The 21,336-nt window shown below is 37.5% G+C and overlaps 2 protein-coding genes across 3 annotated transcripts in view; one reads left to right on the forward strand and one right to left on the reverse strand.

Annotated features, from left to right (window-relative positions):
- The window catches only part of KIF14 (kinesin family member 14), a 190,195-nt gene extending 170,182 nt beyond the window's left edge, over positions 1-20,013 (forward strand). For both annotated transcript variants that reach the window (XR_002441355.1, XR_002441365.1), the window contains 3 exons: positions 4,000-4,110; positions 12,871-12,958; positions 18,966-20,013. The gene's annotated coding sequence lies outside the window, so the exon portion shown is untranslated. The remainder of the gene's footprint in view (positions 1-3,999; positions 4,111-12,870; positions 12,959-18,965) is intronic.
- NR5A2 (nuclear receptor subfamily 5 group A member 2) overlaps positions 1-21,336 on the reverse strand; it is a 77,428-nt gene that overhangs the window by 18,204 nt on the left and 37,888 nt on the right. Inside the window, exons 5-6 of the mRNA XM_021405439.1 lie at positions 17,275-17,394; positions 6,775-6,922 (exon numbers count right to left, since the gene is read on the reverse strand). Coding sequence (XP_021261114.1) covers positions 6,775-6,922; positions 17,275-17,394 — 268 coding nt within the window. The remainder of the gene's footprint in view (positions 1-6,774; positions 6,923-17,274; positions 17,395-21,336) is intronic.

Raw genomic sequence — 21,336 nt, forward strand, 5'->3', positions numbered from 1 at the left:
GAGCAAATATTTTGTCAGAAACTAGTATGTGGAAAAATGTACTTAAATAAATCTTGTCTTTATCTATTAGCCAGCTTTCAGCTAATAATAAATTATATTCAGTCCCTCCCTTGTTATAAATATATATTGATTCATTTTAAACTCTGAACTTCATAATGAGTTATATCTGGTCATTGCTAAACTGCTCTCTTCACTAAGGGGAAAAAAAACCCTCAACACCTATTATACTGCATTTAATTAAGACAAGCATCAGCTTTATGTACCATTATTTGCTTCTGCCAAGTCTCAGTGGCATAAATATTGAGCAGTCACATCTCCTGAATACTAATTTATCCTTCCTGAATTCCAAATGATTACATAAAATTTAGGAAATGTTTCTTTGCCAATATTATCCTTATATACTTACTGTAGTTAGATATGAGGTTAGGATATGAGCCTGAATTTGACAAGCGTGCAGAAACTATTTTTCTAAATTCAGATGTGATATGGGGAAGCCTGAAGGACCTGGCTGAATGCTAATTGTACAGAACCCCTTGACTGCTCATTCATCAGGTGCTGCCTTAAAAATGCTCTTCAGTGCATTTTGGATGAACATAGAAGAACTGCCAAAGGATTTAATAAAACCATCTCATAATAATGACACAAGTGTAAATACATACTATTGATAGCATATGTATACAGTCAGTTGTAAAAATATTTGTATGTTTACAAACTAGGAAAAGTATGAACTGCTGAAGTGAGCGTTTTTGCTTCAGAGCTGCCTGAAGACTTAAGACAGTCTTCAAGACTTAAGTGTTGCCTGTCACAGGAAGTAAGAGGAGAAGAAGTTGGTGAGCGCTGGTCTGATCTTGCACTGAAGGTGCTGCTGAGGACAAAGTGTTGTTTTCTGTTAATTTTTGTTATCTTGCCAAAGTAATACTAGGCCCACTTTACAGAAGGGAAATCTTTGTCCCTGAAAATTACAAATGGCTTACACTTATCTGGTAAGAGCATGAGAATAGCCATACTGGCACTCTGGCTCATCTAAATCATGGTCCCGTCTTTGACAGTGACCAGGAACAGATGTCCTAGGGAACAGTGTAAGAAGAAAACCATGGAGCAATCCCTACCAGCAGCAGCCGCTGAGGTTCCAGCAGCTTGAGGTTACAAACAGCCAGAACTAACAGTTCTGTGTATTACATAGCTTTCAGAGGATTTTCCTTCCAGTAATTTCTCCAAGTGACTTTTACCACAAAAACTCTCAGCATCTTCTACATCTCCTGTCTTGAAGAATACACGGTGTGGCGTTTTGAGCTGATCACCTGCTAACTTAATTTATTTAGCTCTGATACTAAAATATCAAAATGATGGGAAGGGAAAAGAAGATATTTTGATGAATTCTTTTTCTTAGTTATGTTCCCATTTTTACTGGACTAAACTTTGAAAAGTTGATGCAGTTTCTTTAACTAGAAAGTGTAAAAGCCACATCTACAGCCGTTGAAAGTATAGCAGGATTATTAGGCAGGCTGCAAAAAAGATCCAAATATGCAAAAATTTCTTAAATTGTGAAATTTAAGAATTTAATTTAAAATTTAAGATTTATAAATGTTTAAATTCTTAAATCTGTATCACATTTAAGGCTCTATAATCCTGCATGGATTCTTTCACGTATAATTCTCCACTCTTATTCCCTATTTCATTTTTCAGGCCCATTCTGGTCTGACAAGACCTCCTGCCTCAATAACTCCTTCATTTCTTTATGTCGTCCTTTTTCTTTCTGTGCCCTTAAGTGTCATCAATACTGCCAACACGTAATCAGTATCCCTTATTTTCCAGTTGATGCTTATACACTCGTTTTTTTGATCTGCATACATCTTGATACTGCAAATTAAACCTCCAGTAAAAAGTCATGGAAGTGAAAATATGTACAGCCCAGTGTTTCACCATTGTCTGCTGCTACTGTTTTTTTTTTTTTTTTAATGTTTTATATATACTTATATTGCAGGCTCACTGAGGCACAGACTCTGGCTAGTCTGTACATCTGATAGACCAACAATGTTATGTAAAATATACTAAAAAATGCTGAATAGCTAATTTAAGTTTGTTGGTTTTTTCCAGCTCCAGGGTTTTTCATAACTGTGTTGATTTGATTTAATGGTGCAAAGAAACTAAGCACAGGCAGGCTTTGTGCAACTTCTCCTGCGTGTTCGCAGGAAGCTTCTCGTTCAGCATGTTTAATCTACATGACGATCTTAACAAGAAGGTTTTTTTCCAAAAGTGTCTACAGTGGAGCTCAATACTGAAATCTACTCTCCTCCCATCTCTGTTCTAGGGTTGTAGGGAGTCTGAAAGCATGGAAAGATTTACTAATATTTTTCTTACCCAAAATAAATGGGTATGGAATACTGCCTCATCAGAGTGGATCTCTGGTGAACCGTTAAGTAACCAGTGCGGTTTGTTTGTAAATTGAGTTCTTTTCTATTTTTTTTCTCCCCCTTTCTTTGACCAAAAGGCCATTGTTTGCCATCCATAGCGATTAAATGTTTACCATTTCTACAGGTCTGCAGGTCCCTCTTGTCTCACGTTAAGTGAGATGTGAGATCGATAGTGGCTCCGCAATTATTTGCCCATTGATAAAACCTTCATTTCTTAAATGAAGTACATTTATCTGTGTCCTGACAATGATAAGGGAGCAGTACCAGTCAGCTGCTTCCTACTCTCGCATTTAGTTCCAGGCAGACAAGTGCCTGGACATGGGTCAAATGATGTCTAACTTTCTTCCTATTGGCATTTCACTTTATAAACTGCTTTGATGGAAGGTTTGACAAATCATCCTTGCTGAGTTCAGATAATAAAAGCTAGCAGGACAAATGGGAAGTTTTGGTAAAAAACGAACAGTGGTTGATTTCAGGTTTGCTGACCAGTTTGTAATGCTACTTTATTGTGAAATGAAAAGAGATTTGTTGCATCAGAAGAGGATAAAAGGTAACCTGTATTATAAATCATTATTTGGTTCACAAATTAAAAACAGAATCATTTAAATCAAACTGAGGGGTTGAAAAATTGATCCAAACTTTATTCTGTGATAGGAGGAAAATCAAAGAAACATTGAGACAAATTTTGGCTCTGGTAAACCAGTGAGAAATTCTATTTGACTTTAGTGAAGCCAAGATTTCACTACAGCGAATCATGGCAATCTATTTCTTCCCCAGTATTAGAGAATTCAACATTTAAATAAATAATTAGAAAAACTAGAATAAAACAGAATAAAAATTCTAACTCTGACGAGGTAGAAAAGGAGTTTTCAAACTGCTGTCAACTTCATTAATGATAATTCAGAGATAAACCGACTCAGTTTCTTTTTCTGTCTGCAATGTATCTTGATTCTAGCTAGCAATTTTTAGACCTACTTTTTGATGGTGTGTACCGTGGACTATACTGGCTATATGCTATAGAAAAATTAGTTGTATTACTCTGGGATTAGAGTAAAGAAATTGCCTTATTGACGATTTGGCTAGCTTTTAGAAAGCCAGTTATGTTTATTCTTATTTAGTAGGAAATTTGATCAAGACTGACACACCTATCTGAAAATCAGCTTTCTCAGATATGCTCTTTCTGTATTTTGAACATGAATTAAGAAATGTAAAACCTGCAGAGCTAATGTGAAAAGTGAGTTTAACGCCCAAGTCTCTCAAGGATTTCTTTCGTCTTTTCCGGTTCTTCAATGTGTGCCTGCTTAATATATTTTCATCAGTTGTACAGTGACTACTGTTGAATTGCTTGCTTCTCTTTGCTTGAAAGAAGCCTCTCATATTCAATTAAGAAGTAAAAAAAAAAAAAAAAAAAATCCAGTTTTTATTTATGTCTCTCTTGAACTACTGAATATTTTTTAGAATATCTAAAGATTGCGGAAAAAAATTGAGTGATATACCTAAGGTAAATTTTGATTTAGAGTCTACCAACTTCACTCCCTTCCTCTGCTCGAATTAGCAGGAGAATATATCTCTTATTCCTATCCAGGGCCCAGCAGTGAGTGAACTGACAGCAAGAGAAACCACTGAGGATGGACGGACAGTCATTGAAGTATGAAGATACATTGGTGTCAAAGGAGAATTTTTTACGTACAGAGAGGTACAGTGGCTTTTTATAACCGATAGAAGAAATCTGAAAGTTACCTAATTCTAAAGGTATTAATTCTAGGTAGGCTGAACTAAGGAGAGGTCACACCATCCAGAAAAATAAGTGACCACAATATTTTGATTTCTTCAACTGTATCATTATGTACTTGGCAAGGTTGCTTAGATGGGACAGATGGCTGGAGAAAGGAGTAGACCTCTGGTGCTTGGATGTGCCACTCACTGGAGTGAGTGCGGTATGGCTGCATAAAGAGTTGTCCACTGCTGGCTACAAAGGTTGTGGTAAATATAAGCTTCAACAGCATCTTTAACACTACCAGCAACCAAAAACATTTTCTTTTATAAATCGTTTGGAACCTCTGGCAATTTGCCTCTCTCATTTAAAAGCTAGCAAGCAAGACTGATAGAATTTAATTGTGATTTCAAACAGTTTTGTATGTGCTATGGGTTTTGAATATTATTTTACTGTTAGTTTACTAAGTCAATCACTTCTGAAATGTTTGTTAGAAAAAAAAGAGACAGTGTTATTTGCCCTCAAGGAGATTGCCGTCCTATGAAGATACAGACAATACGGTACAGTCAGGAATAACAAACAGCTTTACAAGGCAGCTTTGTAACTGTGGTTATAAAAAAATGAACGGTTTCTTCTCTATAAATGAATGTTGTGGATTATTGACTTTGTGATACCACACAAAAAATAGTATAAGGCTTTACTGGTTTGGTTAACACTGTGGGGAGGACATCCTTAGAAATGAGAAAGGTTGGTGGGTTTGATGTGCTTCTTATTCCATTAAATGTTACAGAGTCAGATTTTCAATGAAAGTCAGCTCAGGTTTTTGAAATATTGTTTTGATTAATAGTGTGTTTTCAGCATTAAGTTCAGTTTTCTGTTGAGATGCCTTAAGAGACAAAGATATGCATCAAATGCATCTCAGTACTTAGATACAATAATTGCTCCCAATTATTTCCACAGAATTTGCTGCTTAGCTAGTTTTTACAACTCTGCTGAATGCTTACCAGCATTGTTAGGTACTTTAATGTCTTAAAAAACCTGACTCCCTCAACTTCAGCCAGGCAATTCCTTCATACTTCTGGGTACAAACTTAGGTAGTTAGTTGGAAAAGGTATCTATGCTTTTTGTTTCAGTTTTATCATCATTCTCAACAAATATTTGCCTTAGTTCTGTGGTCAATGTCATTACATGTTACTATTTGCAGAATAACATCTAGATTTGACTTTTAGCAAATTGAATTATGCAGTGCTCTAAATAGTGAATTAATATTTGCAAAGGTGCTGACCCTTTCTTTGCTACATCATTTCTATAAAGAAGTAATATGACTACAAGGCTCCCATTAGCATCAGAACTAGCTCTTTTTATGGTAGCATAAATGAGAGAAAAATGCTATTTGTGTTTTAAGAGAGCTTCATTTAAACTTTCCATAGCAGATTCAAACACTATAAATACCACACAGAAGGACATATTTCAGAGAGTAATTGAGACTTCACAGTGTATGCAAAATGTCTTACTACTCCAGGTTTATCTACAATTGTATTATCATAATTTATTTGTAGAATTTTATTCCTTTACAGAAAATTAAAAAAAAAAAAAAAGATAATTAAAGAAGAAGATCACTAAATGTCAGCACCGCTGATATTTCTTTCATTGTTGTGCTTGGCTCAACTGTTTACTCTCTTTGTAGACAAACAACTTCTGAGTAAAACCATAATTTTGGCTATGGAGAGATGGCTGGATCTGACCTTATTTATGTTTTTAAGTCTCTCCTTTCAACTGCCTGCCAGTAAATAAGAAATTCACTTAGCCAAAGTTTATTTAGACCAGTTCTATTAAGTCAACAACGTGCAAACTTGAAACAGAAGACAGGCAGAAAAATCTGTTCCTATGAAGTCAATAAGAATCCATCTCCCTAAGCCCTTTTTTTTATTCCTGGCATTGGTGATTTTTCTTGACTGATTCATTGAAGGGCACTGGTTTAACTAATTTGTCTTGCATAGGTATCTTTCCCATTCTGTGTCCTCTCTGCTAGTACAAAACAATCTTTCCTTTAAAGGTTATTTTCTACCTAGATTTGTCATAAAGCTATTATCATTAATCTGCACTCAAGAGTTCCTTTCACTTTTTAAAGACCGTAAGTTACATTCCTGATTTATGTTACACTGTGACAGCCATATGCAAACAAGACTGTTTTTACTTACCAGAAGTGCCTTTAAAAAAGAGGGATATTTTAACCGTATCTCCACATCATCTGCTTTACATAAACATATTCAATATCATAAAAAATATACCAATCTGTATTTTCCTCTGTCTTCTGGAATTTATAATAGAATGTTATCTTTGTTCAGGAATATTCAGAAAGCATACAGAGTAAGCTTGTAATACTCTACTAAATTCTGTAGGTTTTAGGAACTACTTCAAGCAAAACCTGCTTTTAATCTTTCCATTTAATTTTCCTGTAAGTGATAATTAAAAGATGATCACCAGTTTACTGTGGACCTCATAAAATATATTTTAAAATCATATTTGTTTTTCAGGAAAAAATAACAAAAGCAAAATATATTCAGTGGTTTCGGGGGAAAAAAAAGGCAGCACAACAGTAGTGAGTAAGGAATAATGTAAGCATGAAGAATAGAATTTGCTTACCTAAACTAAACAGCACCAGGAATTTGAGACATACAAATTCTCGTAGATCAAACTGCAGGGAACGAAGCTTTGCTACTAGTTCTTGTGCATGGCTCATAAGGTTGTTGAGGGTGGCTCCAGCTTGTGATGCTATTACGGAATAATCTACCTGTAAAAGAGAATTGTATTTCTGTCTGATTTCTGTCTGTGCTCGCAGAACAACTTTAGAATATTTCAAGTAATCACATGTAGCCAGGATACTCCTGGATGAAAGAATCACTCTCGATTTAATGATGTTATCAAGTCAGGATGATTTTATATACAAACACATTTTAGCACAACAGTATATATTGGAATTATTATTAAACCATACATCTTAATGGTATGTCACGTAACTCTGAATGCTGGTTTGTCTGTATTAGCTTGTGTTAGAGTCTTTATATATGACTGTTGCTTATGACACTGGGAGCTATGCCCCTTATTAGTTTGTTTGATACACTTGGTGTCACTTGTTCTCATTGCAATTGTATCATCTTGTGGAGAGAGACTGATGAAGTTGGGCTATGCGCCCACACCAGGCATATTAGTCTAGAGGGATATGAAAGTATTCATGGGAAATGATCTGGTGCCCGTAACTTGGCCAGAAACATCTATTCAAGCCCAAAAATGTCAGTGTATTCCCACAGGAAGTAGAGGTATTGTGAGGGTGGTTTCTGTTCTCTTTAGCTACAAAAAATCCTGGCACTTGCTGGAGTTGGCTCCAAAGGACCCGATCTGGTAGTTCCTCCTCTGTTATGGGAGGAGGAGTGGGAACGTGTGTGGCACAGGCCAGCTGCACCAACACTGTCCCAGGCAGCCACTGCGGTGCATGAAGCACCTTGCTCTGCAGCCCAGTAAAGAGCATGACTGCGCGGGAGATCTGCTGCCCTTGACATGCTGCCCTTTCCTTGGAGAGACTGGCTTCTCCTCTGTAGAGACCCAACAGAAAGCTGCGATGAATACACCATGTTTAAAAAGAGCAATGTTCATACACCAAGGGTACTTTAGGCTCTTCCTATCTGAAAAACCCAATGGCAATTCTTGAAATCAGGCAACCTCACTACTGTGCACATGAGAACATTTTAATGGAAATGCTAGTGCCAGTGAGGAGATGCGTCCATACAAATGACCGCACCAGCCACTGCCACTCTCAGAATGGTCACTGCTAACTTCCACAGACTTTGTCATGGGATGATGAAAGCTGAGATGTACTCAGGCTCCGTGGCCTTGGGGAATGCCACGATCCAGGGACAAAGCGCAGGGGCTGGGATGTGCTAGGTGTTTTCAAAATGCCTTTCTTGCTTGGCTTTTGTAATATTTGCACAACTTTAGTCTCTTAGGGGGCTCCGCAACAACAGGGGAATTGACAACCATACTTCATATAACCACATGTTGGTGGAGCCTGGCTTTAAACTGAGGCAAAGCCCAGTGGTAAGTGCACGCTTTGGGTGAACAGTGTATTTAAAGATGTCGGTGCACTAATCCAGTCTTTTAAGTCTCCAATAATAAAGTGCTTAATAAAGAAGGACTAGGTACTGCCATAGGAAACAACAGTACTGACAATTCTGTTTTTCCAGGCCGATCCTGTAAAATCTATATTTTCTAAATAACTGTTAAAGATACTGCATTTTGAAACATGTTTTTTCTTTATTTTAAAATTGTTAAATTGATTTCACTCAATTATAAACAGCTGTAAAGCAAGAAGAAAACTTTAGGACTTAAACCTGTCAAAATTTCAGCCAGGAAAGATAAGATAGATGATTGAAAAGGACTAAAAATAACCTCTCCTAGAGATGACCTTAATGTAATCAATAGGTTACAGACTGTAATAGGACATTTTATTTATATATACTTAGTGCTCACAAGACATTGATTGGAAGCAACTGTACAAGAAAAATGAAGTTACTCTTCTGGCATGGATGTTAAAAATAGCACTGCAGAGCATTTAGACTTGTGCTTATGTTTCAGTGAAATCGATGGATTATGCTTAAATATCATGTGAGATAGATTTTATTGCTTTCTTTTATACTTGGGAGCACTGAAGTGATGACATTAAATTGTTTATTCAGGACCAAAGAAATCTGTGACTAAACTAGGATCTAGTCTTTGCGACTCCCAGACAAACTGCTTTCTACTTGATCTATTCTTCTCTCTCTCCCCACATACATAAATGTCTTTATATATAAGGATATATGTTTATATAAATAATAAAAAGAAAAATAGTAACATGCCCCAAATACTTCTTATTCATAAAGCAGTTTAATATGGTGACATGATTCAACTACTTCCTATTGAGAAACTGGTCACATACAAATATCAACTCATTCTCAACTTAATTTCCCTTTTGTAATGTTAATGCTTTGTTAAGTGAAGGAAGAAAGCTCAAAATCCCTCTCTGAGGTTCCAGTTTGAGGGGGAAATATGCCTTTCAATTCATAATAAGAAGTTAAGATGTCTGGATGTCAAGAATATCAGTGGCCTTAGTGCAGCAATTATGCTGTAATGGAAAAGCCCAGTAGATGTCTGGATCTCCCACCATCCCTCTACTGGAGAGCTCTCACGCAACCTGCTACTCTTTCAGGTGCATTTAATATTTGCAACACCAGCAAATTTGTCTGGGAGGCAAGTCCTCATCTGCCACTCACCAAGATCAGGCTGTATTAAATTTTTATATTTATTGACATTTCATTACCATAATTGACTGCAGTTGGTTCTCTAGTAGAAGGCACAGGGCTGCCTCCTAAGCAGGAGAATTGGTCCCTTGAGTAGGATTTGCAATTAAAAACAATGCAGAATGGATTTTTTTTTTATTGTGTAAATATGATGAGTTGAATTTTCGGCTTTAACTAGAGAATACTGGGTGTGCAGAAGGCTTTTTTCAAGAGCGAGCAAAATTATGAGTCAGTGGAAAGACGACCCCCAAAGGTGTCAATCAGTTTATACAAAATCAACTGTGCATGAAAAAGCTTCAGTTAATGTCTTTTTGGAAAAAAAATGGTCACATTAAAGAGTATACTGCCTTGCTTGGTTCTGTATACAGAAACCCATACGAAAAGGTGTATTAATTCCTTCACCTTTCAATTTATGATTAAACTTACTTTTAAAAGACAAAGATTTAGAGAGCCTAGTTCTTGAGCGAAATGCTTACTTGCATACTAACATCATAATATTTACTTAATGCTGATTGACAAATTCTATTCGGTAAAATCAAATCAACAAGTGGCTTCCCAGTTGTTAGTATTGCATAGTATAGTTGATTTTGGTATTGATGGTGACATGCTAGCTGGCATTTTTGAAAACAGAATCTTCTGTGATGTTTTCTTATCAGCTAATTTAGTAATAAAGCAATAGGCATAAAGTTATGGCTGCACAGATGATTGGAGGTATAAAATCCTCGCGTACTTGTACTCAGTGCTATCTTGCATGGTGAATATAGATAGTAATGATAAAGAAGTAATGATAGAGATTTAATTGGGATAGCTCAGTACCAAAGCAGGGCCAACAGAACAGCACTGAATAATTTATGCTGCTACTTGTTTTTGCCATTCTGGTACTTTACACTTAGTTCTTTAGGGTTAGTGTGGATATCACTATATGTGCTATACTGCAGGCTGTGCTGTAGTACCATTTGCTAACCGATGTGCTTAAATCTAAAATTAGGTACTAGAAACCCCCACTCTGCTGCCACCTAACTTTGTGCTTAAAGTCCTCACTGGTCCACCTTCCACCTACAGAGCCAAACTGGCTCAAGGCATGGCCAGGACTACTCAAGTCGTGACAGTGGTAAATAACTGTGCGTCCAGCTCATGCTACAGCTCTTTTGAGATCTGTGGACTAGATTACCTAAGGTATCAAAAATGCCAGAGTGGGAATCTTTCAGCAGTCAACTGAGATACGGGAAGTCCAGTCCAAAGAGCGTGTGAAATATTTTAGACTGTATCCTGGCAGTTGGGGCATCTTTTGAAAGTCAGAAGTATCAAGTGGTGTCAGGTAAACCTCACACATCTTAACAGAAATATTAGGCAGAAAGAGAGGTCTGGGAGAGAACGTCCGGCTTTGAATTCCAAGTAGAAAAATGTGCTTAACCCTTTTCAACAGGCAGCATTCGTGTAATACCCTTCTTCTCAGCGTTTCTGATGGCTACTGTCTTACAGCTACCTCTGAGTTTGCTGGCCTTCCCGTCTCCCTGTGTTGCAGAGGTAAGGGCTGGGTGGATGAGGCTGCAGGCTTTGCAAGAGGATCGTAACTTAAATGGAACTGCAGAGAGATATGGCAATGCTGAGTATTTTTTCTAAGTCTCTTTTTTTTTTTAATGCAGTTCAAAGTGACTTAAAAGTCCAAATGCCTTAAACGACAGTGGAAGCAAGTTAGGCCAATGCTGAATGTTTATGAACATTCTTCTTAAAAACAATATATCTTGGTAAAGTACCTAGAGTTCAGCAGCAGTTAGAATGTCAGCTATCAAAAAATTTCTCAACTGATAAGCAGAGCAGTTAAGAGATGGAAATGACTAATACTGCAGATTTTTTTCTCACATGAAGTAAGTTGGATCACTGCATTTTTGGCAGCAAACGTCTGCGTGCAGCAAAATGACCATCCTCTTCCTCCCTGCTCTGCTCTGTGCAGCTCTGGCAGCAGAGCCATGGCTTTGCCATTGCTCCCATCCACAGGTGGCAAACTGCACTGAAAGCCCGGAAGCCTTTGAGTTGGCTCTAGCATCTGGCTATGTGGCTGGGTGAGCATTTCTCCCAGAAGAAGGCACTGAGCACAGTATATACCAAGCAAGTTAATTTACTATCACAGCCTTAATTACTTTCACTATTTCCTGAGGTAGGAGGGAGTATATATTTTGCTGGCAATTGCAGTGGTTATTAAATTCATTTTCACATTTTTGTATAATTAATACTTTAATTATATTTAAAACAATGTTCATGTTATATTTCAAAGCAAATGAATGTAGAAAAACACACAGGAGAAGTGCCTACACAAAAATTGAGGAGGATCCAGCACAGACAAAATCAGCAAATGCTCATATCAGTTTTGGATATATTAATTAAAATTGTGATGACTTATACAGTGTAAGATGCTTGTCATTTTAGTATGATATACAATAATAGAAGATAATGAATTAAGCTGCCAGTGGACCTTTCCCCTAGGATGATGTTATTGTGCTTGCTAATTAGTTATAATATGCAAATAGTAACACTCTAAAGTACTGCAAAGTATGCCTAATTTAGTTTAAAAAAAGACTAGTACATCAACATTGGAAAAACTCTGTGCCCTGTTGTTGATCATATATAAATTTGTTTATAGTAGATATATTTATGTCATAAAAGGTATGATGATGAAAGTATTTTTAAGTTTCATTCAGAGAGCTATTTTAACCAGTAACATTACATTTTCTACTTTAGTAAGGGTGGTAGTCCATTCTTCAAACTATTAGTATGAAGATGTTAAAATGTAACTAACCTAGAGTACAATAGAATCCATTTCTTTGCTTCAGTGTTGCAATAGACTTCGGGTTTGTTTTTTTTTTTTATGTACCGGATATGCAACCACTGCTTGAATGTACAGCATAGGAAGACAGTCCATCAGTGGAAATTTTTTGTAAATGTTTGGGCAACATCACTAGGACTGTGCTAATTCAGTCTGCTTCTTCAGGGACTTTTAACACTTTTGATTTCGTTTTCCTTTTTTACACTCTTAGATAAACCTCTTCTCAGCTACGTTGAATTTTTTCTCATCAATCCAGAAGACTGGATGCGTTTACTTTGAGTCTCAAAAGTATCGCTGCTTCAATAGTCTACAGATGGTTGGGACAGATAGATGTATTGCTTCTGTCTTTGAACTGGAGCTGGAATTTTATCCTTAAAACCTCAGTGCAACGATAGGTTCATAACAATATAACAAAGCAAATGTGAATAGAGATCAGGTTTTTCACAGGTGTGTTCTTTCTCTAACACTCTTGTAACTTTGCACAACAGTGCTACTTCTGCAAGAGTCATCTTTCATTGTGAAACAGTTATCTGCAGCCTACAGTCTGAAAGTAAAGCTATTTCCTGAAAATCTTTTCAGCAGCAAGGCAAGTTGGTCATCTAGACAAGTAGATCCTCTGAAGCCAATGAATTCACCTGTATCAGGACAGTAGAAGACTTCGCTGCGAGTGGTAAGTCTAACAAAAAATGGCATTGCCACAGAAAATTCCCCAGGCATAGCCCCTATGTGATACCTCAACACCTTTCAATAAGGTGCAGCTGAAAGTGCTACAGAGCATCTCATTTCAGTGGAGGTTCAAGCCACAAAATTCTGATCTAAATTGAAGTTAGATTATGATTTTCTTCAAAACACAGTACTGTTGAGATCTTGGTTATCCCTCACGCTCTCTTCAGGTGCTCTCTTAGAATATAAATACAGGTGAGAGGATATGTATGTATGATGTCTGCCAATTAATCAGTAATTTGAGCAATCTAAAAAAATATCAGATTTAGGAACATGCTTAGGCAGCTTTTTTAATGTGGAAGACTTCGACCAACAAACAGAAGATTTGGCAGCATTGTGCAGTGGAGGTATGAACAAAATGAGCAGCTTGTGTCTGGGTAGCTGACCCTACAATTCGTGTGTTGTGTGTTGAATGCTGCCTGAAAATGCAAGACCAGTGACATATTCTGTACAGAACTTCAGTATCTATCCTGTGTGTGCTGGATCTTGGAAATTGACTGTGTATTGCTGGAGTAGAACATACAAAAGGAAAGTGCTCAAGTTGGATGAATTAAATTTCTATAATTGCAAATTGTCTGTTAAAATTACAAGGGAAGCCTACAAGGTGGATGGAGAGCATACTGGCAATGATTTATAATTAACTACCACACTGCAAATCACTCCTTGGCTGTTTTCTATTATGAAATTTGGAGAGTTGTAAAATGCATTTGTGCTACTTTATTTCCTTTTGAAATGGTAATTACTGCTGCTGAGGGGCAATAGTTAGTGCAGAAAATGAAGTGTGCAGCACAGGGAGGAACTTGTTTCTGAGGAACTGCTGAGGAATTGTAATGATATGAAAAAAGTGCTTGAATTTGAACCAAACAAATAGCAAAATAAAGTAAACCACAGTCTTTTTGTGCAGGGGACATTGTTCACTTCTTTGTTGCTGACTGCACTTCTTTTCCAGTTGAAGTAGGAACAGTGGATTGACACTGGGAAAAACTCATAAGCCAATGGCTTGAGGGAAAGGCAGATGTATGATAATGTGATAAGAATGCCCTAGGGTCGCAGGTTAGAGCCGACGCGTTTGAAAATTATTGAGTGTGCTTCTAACTACTAGCCCATTTTAGATACCTAGGATAGAACAAAAAATGGTATGGCCCTGGAGAGCTAGATTAAGTTTGACTTTTATATCTGAGGAGCAGAGGCTGTGCACTCTGAGTGGAGAGAGCAGGTATGCTCTAATTAAGTGGTGGTAAGCTCCCCCCTGACAGCTTCCCCCTTGACTGTGATTGTAAAAAGGACTGTGTTTATGAGTAACTTTTATGGAGGAATATATTAAGGAAAGCAAGGAATAAGGCTTCTGAGGTCTTAAATTTGGTAACTTGTGGCAATAATCATGATCTCTCAGGTAATAAAGTAGGCTATCTAGCTCCAGACCTCAGTTTAAAGTTAATATATTTGAAAGCAAGGTGATTGACTGTAATTTTGCTCATAGTGCTCTGCTGGTAGCTGTAAGTAAAAACATATACAGCACTTTTCATCAGAAGTGTCAGAGTGCTTTCCACACTTTAATCAATTAATTTCCGTGAGATGGTGGCATGTTTTATTTCCTTTTTCCTACTGGAGGATCTGAAAGGATTGGGACAGCAGCCAGCAAGTATGCAGCATTTAGTGGAGCAGCAAATAGTGGTAATGCCATGGTCTGGAACTGTGGTTTTCCGGAGTTATTTTACAGTTAAATAGTGGAGAGGAATGGTCATAATTCCCTGTCATAAATATATTTAAACTAGACTTGTGTCTTAGAAGGACAGCAGACCAACGTGATGCTGCCAGGATGGTCCATCCTGGTGTTCAGGAAAAGTAGTTGTACTGGATCAGATTGGCATAACAAGAAATTCGTTGTTGAGGTACGCTGCAAAAAGGCAGTATGCAGCAGGTGAAAGCAGGAAATGGCTCAGAACAAAAAATATAGAAGTGCTCTCTAAGTTTGTAAGGAAGATTTTAAACCAGCCCGTTTAAATCAGCTAGAGTTGAGACTTGCGCAGGGTGTCAAATCACTAGTAAGGGGAGAGCGAGGAAAATGTGGAACTGTTGCTGGAGTTGGCTGGTGATTTAGTGCCAGCGAACATAGACGAGGCTGAGGTACTCAGTGCCTTCTTTGCATCAGTCTTTGCTAACATGGTCTCCCAAAACTCTCTGCTTTGCAGCAGGGCTCAGGGAGGAAGAGAGTAACCAGTAGCAGTCTTGTGCTGAAAAAACTTGCTGGAAGGAAAGGGTCTGATTTAGTATTCTGGTAGTATGGCTCTCTGCTCTCCAAGCAGCCTAAGTGTGAAGAGCAATGCACAGCAGAGGATGGAAAACTTGGGGGTGCTTGCACCGGTTTCAAGTGACAAATGTTGGCGTGGGAAAGCCAAACTAGGCTGAAAGGAGGATGCATTAAACCTACTTGACAAACTTGGGGCAAAAATGGCTGTAACCTGTTCAGTTTAGCTGGATTTTAATATAGTTGGAAACATACAGCTTCCAAAACCAGTTGATGATTTCTAAGCAGTAGAAACTAGCATCCTGTTGTCCAACACTGATAAAATGCTATGCTTTGCCATGAGAACATGCACAGCTGCTTTTTTTCTGCAAATAAAGATAAAAGTGGCTAATCCAGATAAGAACTATTACTGTGGAAAAATGGTGACAGTGGCAAGAACATAAAGGTATTTAAATGTCTCTAACAGTTTCTGTGGAATTTACACACTTGGCACCTTTAAAAGCTAGCTCATCACATAACAAAGGAGACATTAATTTAGCAGTTGATTCAGTAACAGAAATTTTTCTGTATGCTTGTGGATTAACAACAAAGGAATCACACAAGAACCCTGTGTGGTAAATAAAATAGTTGTCAGTATATTTCTCTTTGTTTTGCAGATGGTGAAATGGAAATAGAATCAGTAATTTTTTTCCATAGCACTGATATAAATCAGGGATAATACAACTATTTTTTTCCTCATATAATTATGGAGTACAACTTTATCCCATATAGGTTTTAGAAACTTTCTACAAAGGTGCAGGAGTCAGTTCCTAGGAAGAGTACAATACTCTTCCTAGGATTCTTCAACACTTCTTTTCCTGTTGAAGTGGATCATTTTCCCCTTCTACTGTACACCTTTTAATCATAAATTCAGTTATTTCTCTTCCTTTTCTAAAACTGTAGCCATTTCTTAATGCTAAGAAGAAGTGTTTATAAAAATCATTATGAACACTTAGCATTAAGAAATGGATACAGCCTTAGAATTGTGACTAAAGCTGTAAGCAGATTCCTGAGCACACAGGCACAAATGGTGCATCTGTATAGTTAGAAAAAGGAACTCTTTCCCGTGTGTATATACATCTAGGCAGTTCATTTTGGAGTTGCTTAAATAGCGGCGGACCATCATTTGTTTTCACTTTGAATCAGGAACATAATGCACAGATGCACTTTACTTCTCTTTGATACTGAGATTTTTTTTTCAGAAAGATGAAGAATCCTAGGAATAAGGTTCTTTATTGTGTGCGTTGTGCTTCGGAGAGTATGGGGGAGTCAAAACTTCCAACTTTATTCAGTTTTTCTCGGTTTTCCTAATGTTTGCCGACATTATGGCTCTTGCATTTTGGGTAACTGAAGCATTTGACATCTGATGAAAATTAGCCATTGGAAAACTGTGCAGAAACTGCAGTGCACATTCCCTGAGACAGCTCCTGAGACAGCACCTGCATGTATATCCTATGGTCTGAATTATTTTCCTGGGTTTAGAGGTCTCAGCTCCCCAGTCTCTCACACAAGTGCACACTTCTCTAAAAGCAAGGTATTTCTGAGGCAGTAACTGCAAGTTATCTAGGTTCTGATCCAGTTAGTGATTCTTTTGAGTAAACCATAATTCTGAAGGGAAAATAAACTAAAATTGCTTAGACCTAAAGCACAGAGTTTGGGATGTCTGTTGTTGCTGTCAGAAACAAACCATTTTAGCTCCAAGAAAATAAATCCTTGAGAAACACGTCTCATCTCCTGTTTTTCAATCACTGAGGTACACAAGTATATTTGAAAAGCAAAGTGCTTATGATTATATCTGCTTTTATAAGTTTAACTGTAATCAACAGACTAGGAACAGAGTGCACAAGTCGTTTTATCTACATTATTTGTGAAGAAACTCTGAGAACACAGAAGTGCTTCTGACCTAGTTAAACTCCTGCTATTTTGAAAATGATTATTAAAAAGCCATCAATACTTGTCTGAGCCCACATACTCACTTGTTGCCCAGTAACCAGAAGGATGGAGCCTTCTTTCCCATGTACCACTTGCCGGTAAATGTGATCTAGAATTAAGAGTTCACTCCAGCAGTTCTGAAGCAACTTCATTTGGTCATCGACCTGTAAAGCAAACGTTGGTGGCATTACTCTGGAAATGAGTCCTTCATCACATTACAGAGTCTGGAAGCTGGCTAGCATGCCACCTCCTTCAAGTATCAGGATAAAGTCATGAGAACAGAAATGCTATCAAAAATTATTTGTTCACAAAACTGCTATTCTCAGCTGCATAAACAGAACACTGCTGAAACCATTATCTGTAAGATGTATAGAATATTTACAGTTGATTATGTTATAGGAAATCAGAACTACAGTAGAGTTATGCAAAGTAATAATAGTAGTATAAGATACTTCTGAAATGCTCATAGCAACATTATATTGTTTTTAGCCAAAAAGAAAAATAGCAGATCTGGTGCTAATGTGAACTTTCCCCTACTCCCCATCATTGAACCTCAGCTTCTGTAAATAGAGAACCTCTGCAGGTTCAAGACCACTAATGCTGCAACAAGCCCAAGTCAGAGATAAGGCCCTTGCAAAGGAAAAAGTGAATAGACAGGTAAACATTGTCTCTAAGAACAGCTGTGTAACTATGAAAAAAGAAAACATAAACACAAGCTGGGTGTCACCGGCAGTGCACAGAAGGGATGTACACAAGGCAGTGACAGACACACCACTGCCTGCATTTGGGGATAGCAGGAGCATTCTGGGCACTCAGAACAAGCAGCCTGCATTAAGTTTTTGGTATAATGATATTCAGGTTGTGCAGAATATTGGACGATAAAGGCTCTCACTAAACTGACTATAATTAGACTAGATTACATTCAGTTTTATTCACTTCAAAAACTGAAAATTGATGGAAATTTGCAGGGACACGGGAAAAAAATGCTCAAATTAGGGGAAAAACTTTGAGTTTAAGTCAGAGTAAACATCAGTATCCTCTGGACTTGTTCTTACTGCGCTTACTGACTTCTTCCCTAAAAAAAATAAGGTCTTTGACTTCAGACAGTTCTGGAAGGGTTAGAGGATGCACACATTAGCTTTGCTACAATTAAGTGCCTAGTGTGGATGTGGTAGTAACACCTATATTGTTCAGAGAACTCTAAGAGCCTGCATAGATAGTAATTGGTGAACAGATTAAAAATTATATAAAATAGGAGAAATAAAAAAGAAATTACCAGAGAGTATTTGCAGTGGACTCTTGCATAAAATTTCTCAGAGACAGTTCTATTAGAATAGTCTTTCAGGGGTTCTTATTTTGATTGATTTGAAACTATGATAATGCCCAGGAAATTGTGTATGAGGAGCAGTCTTGCACAAGCTGAATTAGATACTGCAATAGGCATTTTCAAACTTGATCATCATTTATACAATGAATTTTTGAGCTTTATCATTTCAAGCTTGTTTTCTTGTTATGTAGTAGAGAAAGTGGTAATGTTTGTTACTAACAGATTTTCTGAGTGTCACCTATGAAATTTACCTTGTATTTTGTCCCTATTTCCAAACACTTGCCATATGGCTCAAACTTCAGCATCTTAGACATCCAGTTCTCTCTTTTCCTCCCTCATTTGTTAACTTCCCTTCTCCCCGGTCACAATCTTCTCACAACTGTTCTGGTTCCATTATCTCTCCCTTAGATTTCTGTATCAAATTATTCCTCCTCGCTGGACTGTGCAAGGAAATGAAATCGGGAGAGAAAGGGAACAGATCAGCATGCAGCCTGTGTGGAAGCACCTGTGTGCAGCGCAGCCTTTTCTCTCCCACAGCCTTCGCAAAGACCTGCTCCACAACTACAGCAAGTACCTCTGCTGGGAAATGCTTCATTCCCTCCACTGCATTTTCTGTGATGACAGCATTTTCTGTTTGTTTTCCTTTGTTAATTTTTTTGTTTGTTTTATTATGTTCATTTTGCTATTCCAAAAAATATATATATATTTCTAAATATTGCCAAAATAACATTTTAAGGTTGCAAAAATTAATCACTGCAGAATTATTTAATGCTTGTGTTAAGATTGTCTGTCCTATTTTTTTTTCTATCTGCAACTGTGTTATAGTAGAGATATTAATGCATAGGCACAAGAAAAGGCTGAATTAGTATGGGATAAAACACTCTCTAGTTTGATATTTCAAAAGTTATGCTTTGAGGTTTTAAGCATAATCTCTTAACATAATTGCTCTTCTGCCTACAGTCACAGTTAATACATGTAAGCTCAGATAACACTTATAAGCCACGTATCCATGGGCAGCATAGATGGAGGACAGAAAGAGGTGTGGACTCTGTAGATGGATATATTACTGAGTCAGAGTAAAGCTTGTGCTATCACGAACTCAGCCTTGCTCTATCTGTATGCTGCCTGTGCCTGTGATAATTCATTTCTGTTCAGACTGCGGAACAAGGCTGGTTCTGTATTAAAAGGTTTCTATTCCCCTGCCCGCAACATGTGTTTGACTACAAAGCCATTTCAACCAAGTGACTTGTTAGCTGAAGAGTGGTCTCCTGAATTATCCCAGTGAAACACTCCCCACCAAAACACGTGTCAGATTTAAAGTAAGGCATTTTTGGAAGGAATTGTTTAAAATTTTCAGATTCCAGTACTCTTGGTTTTAATGTGAAATTGTTTTATGATCATTCTCTCTTGTGTACAACAAAGTGTTACAAAAATCAAATAAATAATGCCAACATGATCATTTGATCCTAAATTAGCATTTCAGATAAAGCTACCACAGCTTACATCTGAACAAAACAAGCTGTGAGACAATTTAAACATTCAACATCCATGTCATAACAACTAATACCTGAATAAGAGGTCAAGCATTTGATTGTATTATAAATGACATATTTGTAGCTAACCCATCTGTCTCAGCCACAGGCAGCAACTTTTGAAAACAAACTGCACTTTACAGGTCTGGCTTTCTGAAGCCCCAACAGCAGCTAGTCTGCAATCAAAGCCTACCTCCCAAGCTTTATCATATCATTACTGAGCCAGTGCTGTGAGAACAGTATGAGATGGCAAAATCACAAAAAAATGTTTTGCACATAGCCTGTTCCTGCTGTTCTACAAGACTCATAAAACTAGCAACAGCGAACATCTGCTAGTAGTTCACAAAATCTGTCTCTCTGTATTGACTGTAATTTAACCAGTGAAAGCCTATAAAATGGATATCATAAAAAAGCAAAATACACATCCAAAACACAGTGTTGGCTTCAGGAAATGATTAGATCCAGCTGCTTTTGCCATTTTAAGAAAGCTGGCAGGGCAGCAAAATGCTTCCCATTTTGTACTAGGAAGAAACAGAGATGGGCTTTAAGGAGGGTCACAAATTACTAAAATGGAGGGTCAATTACAGCCTACTTCTGAAAGGCATGTAGATGAAGAAAACCACATACCTTATCTCTGCCAACAGGTACTGGATGTAAAATAGAATACAATACAGACCACTGAATAAACATGGTAACATAGCACACCTTATGTTAGGATGAGCTGGTAAACATTAGGAAGTGTGTAACGCTAGCCAGAACACAAATACCCTTGTGTTTCTGTGGCACACTTGTGCATAAGCATATATTGTCTGGCAAAACAAAAAATTAGCGTTTGGCCGCAACAAACGCGTGGCTTAAAGTGATCTTGAAGCCAGTGAGGCTTAAGCTTTGACGAAGTGCAGAGTGAATTCTGAAAAGGAAGGTACTCTGCAGAAAAAGAACCCTGTGGACTTCAGTTTCTGTGACTCCGAAGCCAAAACATGCTAGTCCCCCACTAACATGGTGAGGAGAAGGGGTACGATTCTGTGACCAAGATGTCTTAGCTCCAGTCAGTAGTCCCTCAGTAATCAACATTGTTTTTGTTCATAGTATGCGTTCAATTAGAAACAAGCCCCAAAGCTTGTACTTGTGGCTAAATTTGGAGGTTTTTCTGGTTTGTGGAGATCTTTGATCAATGGTTATCAATGCAACAACAAAGTGCCCTTTGAAACAACTACTGAGAATGCTTATAAATAAAAATTGAACAT

This window comes from Numida meleagris, chromosome 7, assembly GCF_002078875.1.
Source record: "Numida meleagris isolate 19003 breed g44 Domestic line chromosome 7, NumMel1.0, whole genome shotgun sequence".
Lineage (NCBI taxonomy): Eukaryota > Metazoa > Chordata > Aves > Galliformes > Numididae > Numida > Numida meleagris.